Here is a 13049-nt window from a genome sequence, read left to right as displayed (position 1 = left end):
ATAGAATACATGATATTGTTATATAGTTAATGTAAAAATGACTTTATGACCCTGAGGCGAAAGTCTTTTAATCATTCACACCTCTCTTGTTCTCTTCCTCTGTCTCTCTGGCTTCCTCTCCGTCTGTATGTTTCCTTCCCCCCCAGTCTCTGGAGATCACTCTCAAGTACTGTAATTATTTCTTCACCAGCACCTTTGTGCTGGAGGCTGTCCTGAAGCTCATCGCGTTTGGCTTCCGACGTTTCTTCAAAGACAGGTATTCAGTTCATTCCCCTCCTCATCTTTCATCTCCTCACGTTTTCTCTCCTACGATCGCTAATTGATTTAATGAATTCATCAGATGTTGATTCTACCTGACCGAATCCTCTTATTTTGTTTTCTGGAGTCACTGGAGGGTGTGCTATTGGCAAAATATTGCTTCTGCTGTTGCATTTATGACGCAGATAGAAATTAGATTAGCCCTGCGTGGTGTTAATAGGACAAAACGCACCTGACTACAGTAGTGCGAGAGTGAACATGGTTATTTGTCTCGAGTGTTTAATGAAATCTCTCTCCTGTGTTTGTTTACATAATAGAACTTCTATTTATCATTAGGCAGACTACAAGAGCGGTTCCTCTGGCTTGTCATAAACTAATACTGGCATGTAATAAGGTGCATTGAGAAAGCACAGGGTCTAAACATCCTGGCATTTTGTAGCTTTATTAGAATATATGGTCTTGACCCATTTGAGAGTAAAAAAAACACAGGCTCACGCCACAACACACTTTGTCTTTTTTATTCACGCATATTTGGGTCTGACACTAGAAAGCTTTCAACAAGCCATTATTTATTGTCGTAGCTCTCCATGCCTCTTAACTAGGTCACAATTACGAGCTGGATGGCAGAGGTGTGTGCGCAGACAGGTGTGCCATGGCTGGTTCCAGCACCGCAGATGTGGGCAACTGTGATTTTTGCTGTAGTGTAAAAACGAGCCGTCCCTCGACCTGCATTAGTGAATGAGGTCAGCTATGCTGGAGTGGGGCCTTAATTCTCCCTAATTGGGTGTTATTAAGTGGTCCCCAGCAACAATTCAGGTCCCAAGCCAACTGTGTGACCAGACCGATCTTCAAATGTTACCAGAGTGAAATGAAACTAGACAGAAAGGTTGGATTCAGAGTGCATGAAAGTTGATATTTTGCATAACTGAGCAAATCTGTCCCCTGTGTATGTGTGCAGGTGGAACCAGCTGGATTTAGCTATAGTGCTGCTGTCAATCATGGGCATCATACTGGAGGAGATTGAGATCAGTGCTGCTCTGCCCATCAACCCCACCATCATACGCATTATGAGGGTCCTACGCATCGCACGTGGTTAGTCACGCAAACACAAGACACTGACCACTGGGTAACATCACTCATCATAGTTGCTGACATTTCAGCCCCCTTAAAAATGTCATTAAACTCTTAGAGCCCTTAAAATATGTGATTTATGGGATGATCTTTCCTCATGCATGCATGCTTGCTCCAGAAGCTTTTTCTTCCACTCTGAATTCCCTTACCAGCAAGGATGGTCATGACGGTTGACCAATCCAACAACAGACTAGTTGATTAGTGAGGTCCATCTCTAGTTTTTTCCTTTATATAGCCTGTACTTGAAAATATGAAATAAAAATTATATATGATCAGAAACTATACAAGACAAGAAATAAATTAAAATAAGTAGATATATACTGTATGTCTATATATATATATATAAAAGTCTAATAGGCATGTTAACCCCCCCCCCCACACCACCACCTAAAAAAATGGTTTTAAGTCAGTTATTTATATATTTTGCTGTAGTGTGTCGGTAGGAAATATCAGTTTACATTTCCAAACATTCTTTTTGCCATTAATTGTAATAATCCAGTGAGATTTGTGTATGCACAAGGAGTCTGACAACAGCCGGTATGATCTGATCTCACCATCATCGAGTCCGTCAAGAAATATTCCTCTAACCCACATTAGCTTGTGTTCAGATAAGACTGAAATCCTTGAATTGCCCCCGTCACACATCCATTCCAACGTAATCTCCACAGGTGCTTATTGTCACACACCACAGCCTTTTATCTGACTTTTATCTGTATTCATTTCTTTTTAGACCTTTATCACTTTTATTGATTGGCAAGTAGCGAGGGAACAGTAAATGATGGGGAGTGAAAGCAGTAATGAGACTAATATGTTGCGAGCTGGATTAGAACTTGATCCCCTACATGAGAACCACAGCCCGATGTGTTTTATCATGTCCCTTAATCTTTTACCTTAATAAATGGCAAAAATATATTATTTTGTCTACATTGTTCTCCAGATCAGATCAAATTGCCTTATTTCCTTTCTCAGAGCGTGAAAACACAAAACACTAGCCTGAAACACAAATTAACTCACTTCATGTACAGAATATTGTTACGAAATGTGGTTTAATTGCTTATTTCCAGTGCCAAATTCTATTTGTCTCCTCAAATCAGTCGTTTTCTCCCCCCATTTCCCTCTAATACCTGATCAGTGGTCCATGTGTTGTCCTTAATAGCCGATGAGTCTTACGTTTGTCTCGTTACCCAATACGAGCCTTAAAAATATCAACTCCATCATACCCAAAATGGTATTTTGCACAGGTCAGTGATGCTGTATTGAGGATTGATCTGTTTGTCTAGAGTTTAATCTGGTATTTAATCGTGCTGTTGTCCACAGCCATCACTGAGCCAGTGTGCCATCACTCTACATTTGTACAGGGAGAGGGCGGCAGTGTGAGGGTTTAATTTTAGCCCTGACCTTTTCCTTCTCTCCTCATTAGCCGTTTAGGCTAGAATTAAACCAAGGTGGGGGTGGGGGTGGGGGGATCCTTGTCTGTTATCTGCCTTTCTGTTTTTCTTCTTATGAAATGATCAACGCATTGTAGACATGCACACACTCACTGAGCTGCCTTGTTGAACTCTCTGTAACTTTCTCTCTCTCTCTCTCTCTCTCTCTCTCTCTGACAGTGTTAAAGCTGTTAAAGATGGCCACGGGAATGAGAGCGCTGCTGGATACGGTAGTCCAAGCCCTGCCACAGGTGATGATACCACTGCAAACCCCCTGATGAAGCATTCCATTGTTACCCCACCCCCTTTTAGTCACATTTTGTCTTGAGGAGGAAGTTATCCAAGCTGTGTTGACAACAAGAACAGGCTGCTCATTGGCCCATGAAAATTGGTGACTCATATGAACCACAAACTTGCTCAGGGCGAATAATAACCCAAAAGCAAGAATAAAGTACCTGCTTTTGCGTGCGCACACACACACACTCATCTTATTCATAGCTTTTTTCAACTAGGATACATTAATAACAAACTTTAAAGCACAACATAAAATTGCATTAAAAAAAGATTAAAAAAGGAATGAATCAAATAAAAGCTGAGACTCTGGATAGAAAGATCCTTCTCCCATTACATAGAGCATAGATGAGTTTGAGGAATATAAAAAAAAAGTCAATACAAAGTTTGAAGAAAGAAATAATATGAAAAGAAAGCAGTTCACACAGACTCCATAAAGCAATCAGAACTGTTCCATAATCAAACACACAGAGCGTTGTTGTCGTCTAAGTGGTCACAGAGTGGTAACTGCTTCAGTGGAGAACTGCGTCTCTCCTCTGTGGATATCGATCCCTTGTTCATTACTGCTGGGCCCAATGTCTTATCCCCATGGCATCTGTGAGGTAATTAACGCTGAAGCTGATTAAAGATCTACTCAGGCACACATTCCTACCTCACAGTTCTTATTTAGTACATCTTTCCAGAAACTCCTGTGCATTTCCTATACTGATACTGCTCATTCCGCATGAGCTTCAAATTGACTTTAATTTATCCTATATCATTTAACCTTATTGTGGTCCTCATATTGATTTAGTTTTGCAGTAGACATAGTCAGTACGAATTTTTTTTTTTTTTTTTTACTCAATTTTTATTGTATTAGAGGGTAACAATATAAAAGAGGTATTGTAACAATACAGATACAGCAGAAATACTTACACCACCCCCCCTCCCACCCCTACCGCATGGGATACAACATAACTATCAGTGTAGCACAGTCAGTGTTATAGAACAGACACTTAGTGTCCTTTCAGTAAAATGTCTTGAACTCTGGTAATTCCATTGCTCCATGTTTGTATAGTCCGAGGTGTAGCGCTGTTGATCTTGGCAGAAGAAAGTTCAAGAAAAAGTATCTCTAAGAACGTATTCAGCCAATGCTTATGGGCTAAGTTGTGAGGTGGAACCCAAACTTGAACAATGATCTTCTTGGCTGCTGTTAGACCAGCTAACCAAATTTTTCTAGACCTTTCATTCATGCCTTCAAGTTTAGAGTCTTTAATGTTTTATTTTTTATTTTTTATGAAGTCTCTTTTGCTCACCAAGGCTGCATTTATTTGATAAAAAATACAGTAAAACAATAAAATTGTGAAATATGATTATAATTTAAAAGTATTTCCATGGAAATTTTCAGCATCATTACTCCAGTCTTCAGTCACATGATCCTTCAGAAATCATTCTAATATGATGATTTGGCGCTCAAGAAACGTGTATTATTATCAATATTGAAAACAGTTGTGCTGCTTAATATTTTTGTGGAAACTTTTTTCAGGATTCTTTGATTAATAGAAAGTTCAAAACAACAGCATTTATTTGAATTAGAAATCCTTTGTGAAATTATAAATGTCTTTACTGTTACTTTTGATCAATTGAATGCAGCATTTCCTTGATGAATAAAAGTCTTTTGGACGTAGTACCATTGTATTCTTTGAAGCACCTTGGAGTACCTATGGTGCATGAATATAGTAACCATTTAGTACCAAAATGTATATCAAATGTTGTGGATTTACCATCTGTGTGAAACCAGTGCTTGTTTCTAAGCTACCGAACCAGTATTTTGTGCTTTATAGTGAAAAGCCTTGTAAGATGCCTACTGTACCTAGACTACATGTTTGGTAATCATAGGCTCATTCTAGATTGAAACACAGCCAGAGATGCTCACTTTAGGAACAAACAGAAGAATGAAGCAGTTTTGCCGCTATTGTGCACACATCCTGATTCTGTTAAGTCATAATGTTTCCCTTTGACATCTTGAAGCCAAATGCCAAATGACTTTGTCATTTTGTAGCATTGGTTTGTAGGTTTGATAGTCCATTACTTAACAGCTGAGCTTTATTACCATTTAATGCTGTTTCATCATATCCACTGGCACACCACATAAAACGGCATGGCCAACCACATCGTGTAACTATACAAATTACAATAATGTGAAGTAAGCTGATTGTTTCATTCACCATTTTACATGTTTATAGCTCTCTCACACGGTTTTCATAATTACCAGCAGTTTAGGCTAGCTGTTAGCACTTGTGTCGTATTCTTTATCACCTTTGGTTTTGTCTCATCTCTTTGTTTTTGTTTTGAGCTGCCTGTGCAGCAGTGGACACACCCTGAACTCCAATGATAATATTCTTGACAGGCTTGTGTGTTAGCATTAGCGTAGCTAACATGATGTTTCATGTGCTTTGGCCGCATTAGGACACAGGTCATTTCCTCCATTAAGAAGGTAATTCTGTTCCCATAGCTGTACCTTTGACATGACCACTGGTACCATCCATCATTTATACGTTTTTTTTTGTTAAATCACAAATTTGTTCTGCTTAATTTTGCTGCTGGAAAACAGCTACAGCAGTCCCTTAGACTATGACTTCAGAGAGACTCAGAGATATTAAAATGTACATTACATTGCTTTTTGTTATTGTTATGTCTGTTCCAGACACTTCTTCCATCTGTACTAAACCTCAGGGTCATTTTTTGTCTTTATCTTAATAATTTTTCCCAAGCCAAAATATATGGACATTCTTGTATCATATTTACTTTAGAAGCAAAATTGCATAACATAATGAGAGAGTATGTCTTGAAATACATGTATTTTTCTTACCCCATTGGTAAATATTTAGTCTTAGCTTTAAGCATAAATATAGCAAAGTTTGTGCAAAAAATGCCCTTTTTAAGGCATTGTGGGATTACTGTGGTTTTTACTAGGTGTTGTAATTCATCAACTTTAAGCTATTAAAATAATTTATTATGAATATAATAGATTTATATAAGAGATATTTAGAGAAAATCTACAAATTAATTTTTGTTCTACTTCAGCTTAATCCAGATTGTGGGACTGCTCTTGGATTCTGTATGATAGTTGTTATTTGCTTTGGATAAAATTATCTGCTAAATGATTCAGTGTAAATGTAATACATGCATTTGTGCTTGTCTGTATACTGTGTTAAGGGTGAGTGCATGTGTGCTGGCTTCAGTCTTGATTGGTGTGTTTCAGGTGGGGAACCTTGGCCTCCTCTTCATGCTGCTGTTCTTCATTTATGCTGCACTGGGGGTGGAATTGTTTGGAGAGCTGGGTAAACACATACTATTCCTCTTTAACTCCTATCCTCACTGACTTTCTTGTGGTTCTTCTGAGTTCAAAGCTGAATTTGGCAGAACTGCATATGTTACATTGAGACAAAGCTTTTAGGTGAAAAACATTCACAATAGTATGCAACAATACAAACTCTCTCTACGTCTCTATCTGTTCCCATCAGTGTGCAACCAGGACTACCCATGTGAGGGCATGAGTCGTCACGCCACCTTTGAGAACTTCGGCATGGCGTTCCTCACCCTCTTTCAGGTCTCCACTGGTGATAACTGGAACGGCATAATGAAGGTACAGCCATACCAGAAAGAGCCATAGTACCATGAGCATCCCTTTGTTATAAAAAGAGGTGGGGACAGTTAGTAAAAAACCTTTTTAAACTTTGAAGTTGTCAGATTTTTTAAATGTTTTAAAAGAAGTCTTATGCTCACCAAGACTGCATGTATGTGATCAAAAATAGTGAAATATTATTACAATTTAAAATAGCTGTTTTTAAAAAATATAATTTTTTTTATTCCTGTGATGGTAAAGCTGAATTTTCAGCATCATTACTCCAGTCTTCAGTGTCACAATATTCTTCAGAAATCATTCTAATATGCTGATTCTTGCTGATACGTTTCTTTTTATTATCAAAGTGGTGCTTGATATTATTGTAGAAACCATAATACATCATTTTTTTCAGGATTTGATGAATAGAAAGTTCAAAAGAACAGTATGATATAAAAATATTTTGTAACATTATAAATGTTAATTGTCACTTTTAATTAGTTTAATGTGTCATTGCCTTATAAAAGTATTAATTTCTTTTAAAAATAAATAAAAAAATCTTACCGAACCCAAACTTTTGAACAGAAGTGTAGGTACACAGACAACCAGAAATTGCTAAAACATAGCTCATTAATATTAATTAATGCATAAATCATTTTAAATTATAAATAAACAGTCTGCGGTGAATGTATTTTTCCCAATTAAATAATCTTCAATATCAAGCTAAATTCCGTGGCTATTTTTTGTTATTATTCCTATTTATTATATTTATTTATATTAATTTGATAATATTTTTAGAATAAAATGAGTTGTTTTTAACTAATTAAACAGTGATTTGTGTGAACAGTCATTCTTGCAAGCTGATTCAAGTGTTAAAATGAGCTGACATATTTAATTTGATATCTTCATCCATACATCTGCCACTGTTGTCCCTGGGATTTTGTAGATTAGTGGATAAATGCAGGGATCAGCAATTCCAAACCAAATATGATTTAGATTTGAATATAAGATGTTCATGGCCATAATAAATAGACCCTAATTGCATTTGGCTTGTGCTGTACCAGCAACAGGAATACATTTATTTGTATTTTGTTTTATGATTGCATCCTGGAAAAACAACTTGCAAGTAGAATTGACAAGAGAACATTGTTGTTGTCACTTTCTGGGACTGAAGAGAACGAGCACTCAGCAAAATATTAAAAATAACAAATTCCAATGCTGGATCTAAATTCATTATAACACACAAAACAAAACTGAATGAAATGAGAACTTGCTTCTTCTGTGTTAGGTTCACTGTCATTTCATTAAATGATGGGAACTAAATCAGCTCTGGCAAAGTGCCCTTGAAAGTGTGCTTAAAAGTACCCATTTAATTGCAGAGCACTCGACAGAAGAAGCTGACAGATTGCTTGTGGATGATATGACCTGCACTTCAGAGACACATTCACAAGCAAGACGCTTATGGTTCCTAACCGGGCTGTCGCTGGTAGGGTGAAAGGTGGTGACAATCATAAGGGCCCCAGCTGCCCAGGGGGCCAACTAAAACCAGTAGTTATGCTATATATTCCCCTGCTATATCACCATAGTATATATTACAATGTCAGCTTGTACGCCCGAGAGTTTAATGAAAACAACAAAAACATTCACTTTAATAAAAGAAGTTTTCCAAATATCTCCTCTCTCTCCACTCCATAAAAATGGTTTAGTCCGATGGTTATTAATTATAGCAGAGGGACCCAATTTATTGTCTTTGTTTTTATTTGATTAGTTTGTCTTGAATGATTGCTTGATCAACTTTGTATAAAAATGTATATAAAATGGGTAAAGGCAATTTTTATGTAAAGCAACATTTATATTGTTATTGCGTAAGAAATCCCTATTAGGTAACATGGCACCAGATGTGGGCCTCCATGGCTATGTCTTATACCGTATATGATATGAGTGGAGGGCAGTGGGGGCCCAGAATTTACTAGCTTCGGCCCTGGTTTCTAATGCATCGCCGCAGTAAAGAGTCCAGCATAGGTTGTTATGAAAAGTCATTTGAGGTAGTGGCTTATACATCTTAAGCGTCACAATCTGTTCTCACCACTGTTCCGCACTTTTCTTGATCTCCTTTTGGTTTGTACATTATTTCATTATAGCCTCTTTCATCATTGTTTCTCTCTCGTGCTCTCTGTGTCTTTCTCGTCTCTAATACACTTGTCTTTGAGGAATGAATTCTTATCTTCCTGTGTAAAGAGAACCTGCCTACTTTCATCTGCTCTCCCTCTAACCTGCCGTTTATATGGTAGGTATATTATGGAGGAACTACCAGCTCAGCATATTCAGTGCAGTAGTAAAGCACACCTGAATAAATGAGAACACATTGGCACGATATCGATGCATAGCACCCCACACACACCAGAGTGTGTTTTTGATGGAGGGTGACAGTTCCCTCCATTAGGCACACACACAATTAGTTTTACGGTTGATGGAGGCTTGCAGTGGTTTCCTGGCAGCTAGAGCACAATAATCAGAGCTTTAAATTACAACCTGAGTTCCTACATACCTGCAGAGAAGCCATCGCCTCCCCGAACACAAACCGCATGCATAAGTGGCCAAGCAAAATTACTGCGAGCGACTCTGTTACTGCAGCTTTGAAGGAAAGAAGTAGAGAGAGTTTGTTACATCAGAATAAATAAAAATTAAACTGGCAGTCTGGGATTTGTTCCTGTAGCTCATGCTACATGCAGCACAAAGTGCTGGTTATCAGCAATCTGTAGGAGAAAGAAGCCATGATCAATTTAAATGAAATAAAAGCAAATATTTAGTGCTCATTGTTTGATTGATGTAATCTAATATAATTTGTCAAGTGTTCAGTGCACAACCCTATTGAAACAAAGTTATTGACATTTCAGATAGAACATAAAACATAGAACATAGTCTTGTTTTCCTGCATAAAATGAAAAAAAAATTTTTTTGTATTTTAAGGATGTTCAGATATTTTTACTGGAGAACAAGACAAAATTGCAGATTAAGAAAATGATCTTATTACAGTGCAACTATTTTACTCCCAACAAAAATATTTCTAAAAGAAGTGGGATCAAGTATTGAAAATCTATGTAGTGAACCTGATTTGTCTTGTCAAATGAACATAACTACCTGTTAAAGGGATACTCCACTTTTTTCGGAAATAAGCTCATTTTACAACTCCCCCAGAGTTAAACAGTTGAGTTTTACCGTTTTAGAATCCATTCAGCCGAACTCCGGGTCTGACGGTACCACTTTTAGCATAGCTTAGCACAGATCATTGATTCTGATGAGTCCAGTAGCATTTCTTTCAAAATGACCAAAGAGTTTCAATATTTTTCCTATTTAAAACTTGACTCTTCTGTAGTTAAACCGTGTACTAAGATCGACGGAAAATGAAAAGTTGCGATTTTCTAAACCTATATGGCTAGGAACTACTCTCATTCCAGCGTAATAATCAAGGAACTGTGCGGCCGTACCATGGGTGCAGCAGGCGTAGTGATATGACGCAGCGCCTAAAAATAGTCCCCAGCTCGGTAACTTCTTCCAACGTGACCGGGACTAAGTTTGTCTAACCTATTAGACCTATTTTCAGGCGCTGCGTCATATCATTACGCCTGCTGCACTCATGGTACAGCCGCACAGTTCCTTGATTATTACGCCGGAATGAGAGTAGTTCCTAGCCATATAGGTTTAGAAAATCGCAACTTTTCATTTTCCGTCGATCTTGGTACACGGTTTAACTACAGAAGAGTCAAGTTTTAAATAGGAAAAATATTGAAACTCTTTGGTCATTTTGAAAGAAATGCTACTGGACTCATCAGAATCAATGATCTGTGCTAAGCTATGCTAAAAGTGGTACCGTCAGACCCGGAGTTCGGCTGAATGGATTCTAAAACGGTAAAACTCAACTGTTTAACTCTGGGGGAGATGTAAAATGAGCATATTTCCGAAAAAAGTGGAGTATCCCTTTAAGTTTAAATATCTTTATGGTAACTCTCTCTTCACTCTTGTAGGACACTCTTCGAGAATGCCCGCAGGGTGAATACACCTGTAATCCCAGCCTGCAGTTCATCTCTCCTATGTACTTTGTGAGCTTTGTGCTCACGGCCCAGTTTGTGCTCATCAATGTGGTTGTGGCGGTACTGATGAAACACCTGGATGACTCTAACAAAGAAGCCCAGGAGGAGGCAGAGATGGATGCAGAGATCGAGATGGAGCTGGCCCAAGGAGCGCTCTGCTGCATCTTAGGAGGGGTGGCTGGAGCCGATAAGAGCGGTGAGGGGCAACAGGGGGCTGGTCCCAGCTCTACTGCTCTACCTCACTCCCACAAGCCCAACACCGGCAGGAAACACAACTCACCGGCCCAGGTAGGACACACAGCGTTGGCAGGGAATGGATAGATGGACTGACAAATAGATTATTGATGGAGGAATGCATTCATGAATATTATGATTCGGTTTGATGGATGGATGAATAAATGAATAGATTGGGTCATGGAGCAAGGGATTGATGGTGAAAGGAAGAACAGATAGATCACTGTGATAATAAATGGATGGATAATTAAATGATGAATGCATAAACGGATAGATTGCAGATGGAGGAAGGTATTGATTAAGAAAAGGTTTGACTGAATGGATGGTCACAATGATGGGTATTGGAGGTGTGATTGATGATTGGATTGATAAAGAGATAGATTGACTGATTGTTAATGGAAGAATGAATTGGTGAATATATGGATTGGTTGGATGAATTCTTGCATGAATGTATGTAGCGAGTTATTTTAAATCACGGTTATTATGACATGCATCACAAAATGGTTAGAATTATGCTGCAAATTAAATCCCAAAATGGAAATTCAAAACATTGATAGGGGTCTACATTTTATATAACAATGTAAAAGTCTTTGCGGTCACGTCTGATAAATTGAATGCATCCTTGCTGAATAATAATAATAATTTTTTTTTAAAAAATAGTACTAAATACGTATATAATTACTACGTAAATATTTACTGTTCAAAAGTTTGGGGTTGGTACGATAAAAAAAAAAAAAATAATGTTTTTATTCAGCAGGTACTATTAAATTGATCAGGGGTGACAGTAAACATTTTGTAACAATATAATTGCCTTTTCTGTTACCTCTGATCAATTTAATAGTATCATGCAAATATGTTTTCAACATTACCTTACCCTTACACAAGGCCATAAGTGTTCTTCAAAGTCTTAAATTCATGAAGTCATAGCATGCATTGCAAAAAATGTATATCTTCCTCAGTATTTTTGTCCTGTTTTCCACAAATACAAATACTTGAGATGCAAATGTAAAATAAAGTCTTGAAAATTTAACAAAAGTTTGTGCTTTAAAAAAAAAAGAACAAATATCATCAACTAGTCATTAAAACTTCCCTTTGAATTAAGTTTCTGAGTCCATTGGCAAATATTTGTTCTTGTTTTAATCATAAATTCAGTTTGATCAGTTTCACAGAAAACTTCATATTTTGTCATTTCGTATCTCCAGTAAAGGCATCTTGATTTAGGAATCTTTAGAAATGTGCACTAGAAAACAAGACAAAAATACTGAGGAAGAACATCACTTTTTTTGCAGTGTGATCAGAACGTGGAGTAAAAGTTATTTCCATATTCTAGTGGTTGGGAGCAGAGTAAATCAAGTGTGTTTTTTTTTTTTTTGTAGAATGACTTAAAAAGTAACGGATATCGGTTGAATGTTATATTTTCAAACTCTGAAGTGTTGCTAATACAACTCATTGTTTTCTCCCTAGACGTTTACATTTAGAGAACATATGGATAATACTGGTCTTGGTCTTAAAAAGGTCTTAAAGTCTTAAATGTACCTTCATAAAACCTGCAGAAACCCTGCTTGAGCATCAAATCAGCATATAATAATGATTTCTGAAGAAAAATGTTTGACTGAAGACTGGAGTAATGATGCTGTAAATTCAGCTTTACCATCACAGACAGGAATAAATTACATGTTAAAATAGAAAACGGTTCATTTAAATTGTAATAAAATTTCACAATATTAATGATTTACTTTATTTTTGATCAAATAAATGCAGCCTTGGTGAGCAAAAGACTCTTTTAAAAACAAACTTTTAAATGGTAGTGTATGCTTAAAAGACCTGGATACATTTGCATTGACAATTTCACTTGCCATGTAGAAAATCTTCTGACTTGCAAAAATGCTTTTTTTTTTTTTTCATTTTCATATCTCAAGCATAGTCTGATGTATATGATGGACACTATATATATGCTCAAGTGACCAAAATGATACTTTTTAGATTGAACGGGTGACACAGCTTAACCACTCA

The 13049-nt window shown here is 37.1% G+C and overlaps 1 protein-coding gene across 4 annotated transcripts in view; it reads left to right on the top strand.

The window, feature by feature from the left end:
- cacna1ia (calcium voltage-gated channel subunit alpha1 Ia) overlaps nucleotides 1-13049 on the top strand; it is a gene marked incomplete at its 5' end in the record, with an annotated part of 120339 nt that overhangs the window by 73926 nt on the left and 33364 nt on the right. For all 4 annotated transcript variants that reach the window (XM_084399165.1, XM_084399164.1, XM_084399162.1 and 1 more), the window contains 6 exons: nucleotides 147-256; nucleotides 1217-1350; nucleotides 2997-3067; nucleotides 6352-6430; nucleotides 6614-6735; nucleotides 10737-11090. In XM_084399165.1, coding sequence (XP_084255291.1) covers nucleotides 147-256; nucleotides 1217-1350; nucleotides 2997-3067; nucleotides 6352-6430; nucleotides 6614-6735; nucleotides 10737-11090 — 870 coding nt within the window. The remainder of the gene's footprint in view (nucleotides 1-146; nucleotides 257-1216; nucleotides 1351-2996; nucleotides 3068-6351; nucleotides 6431-6613; nucleotides 6736-10736; nucleotides 11091-13049) is intronic.

Source organism: Rutilus rutilus (assembly GCF_951802725.1).
Source record: "Rutilus rutilus genome assembly, chromosome: 1".
NCBI lineage: Eukaryota > Metazoa > Chordata > Actinopteri > Cypriniformes > Leuciscidae > Rutilus > Rutilus rutilus.
The sequence above is the reverse complement of the archived record's forward strand: the minus strand, read 5'-3'. Positions and strand labels throughout refer to the sequence as shown.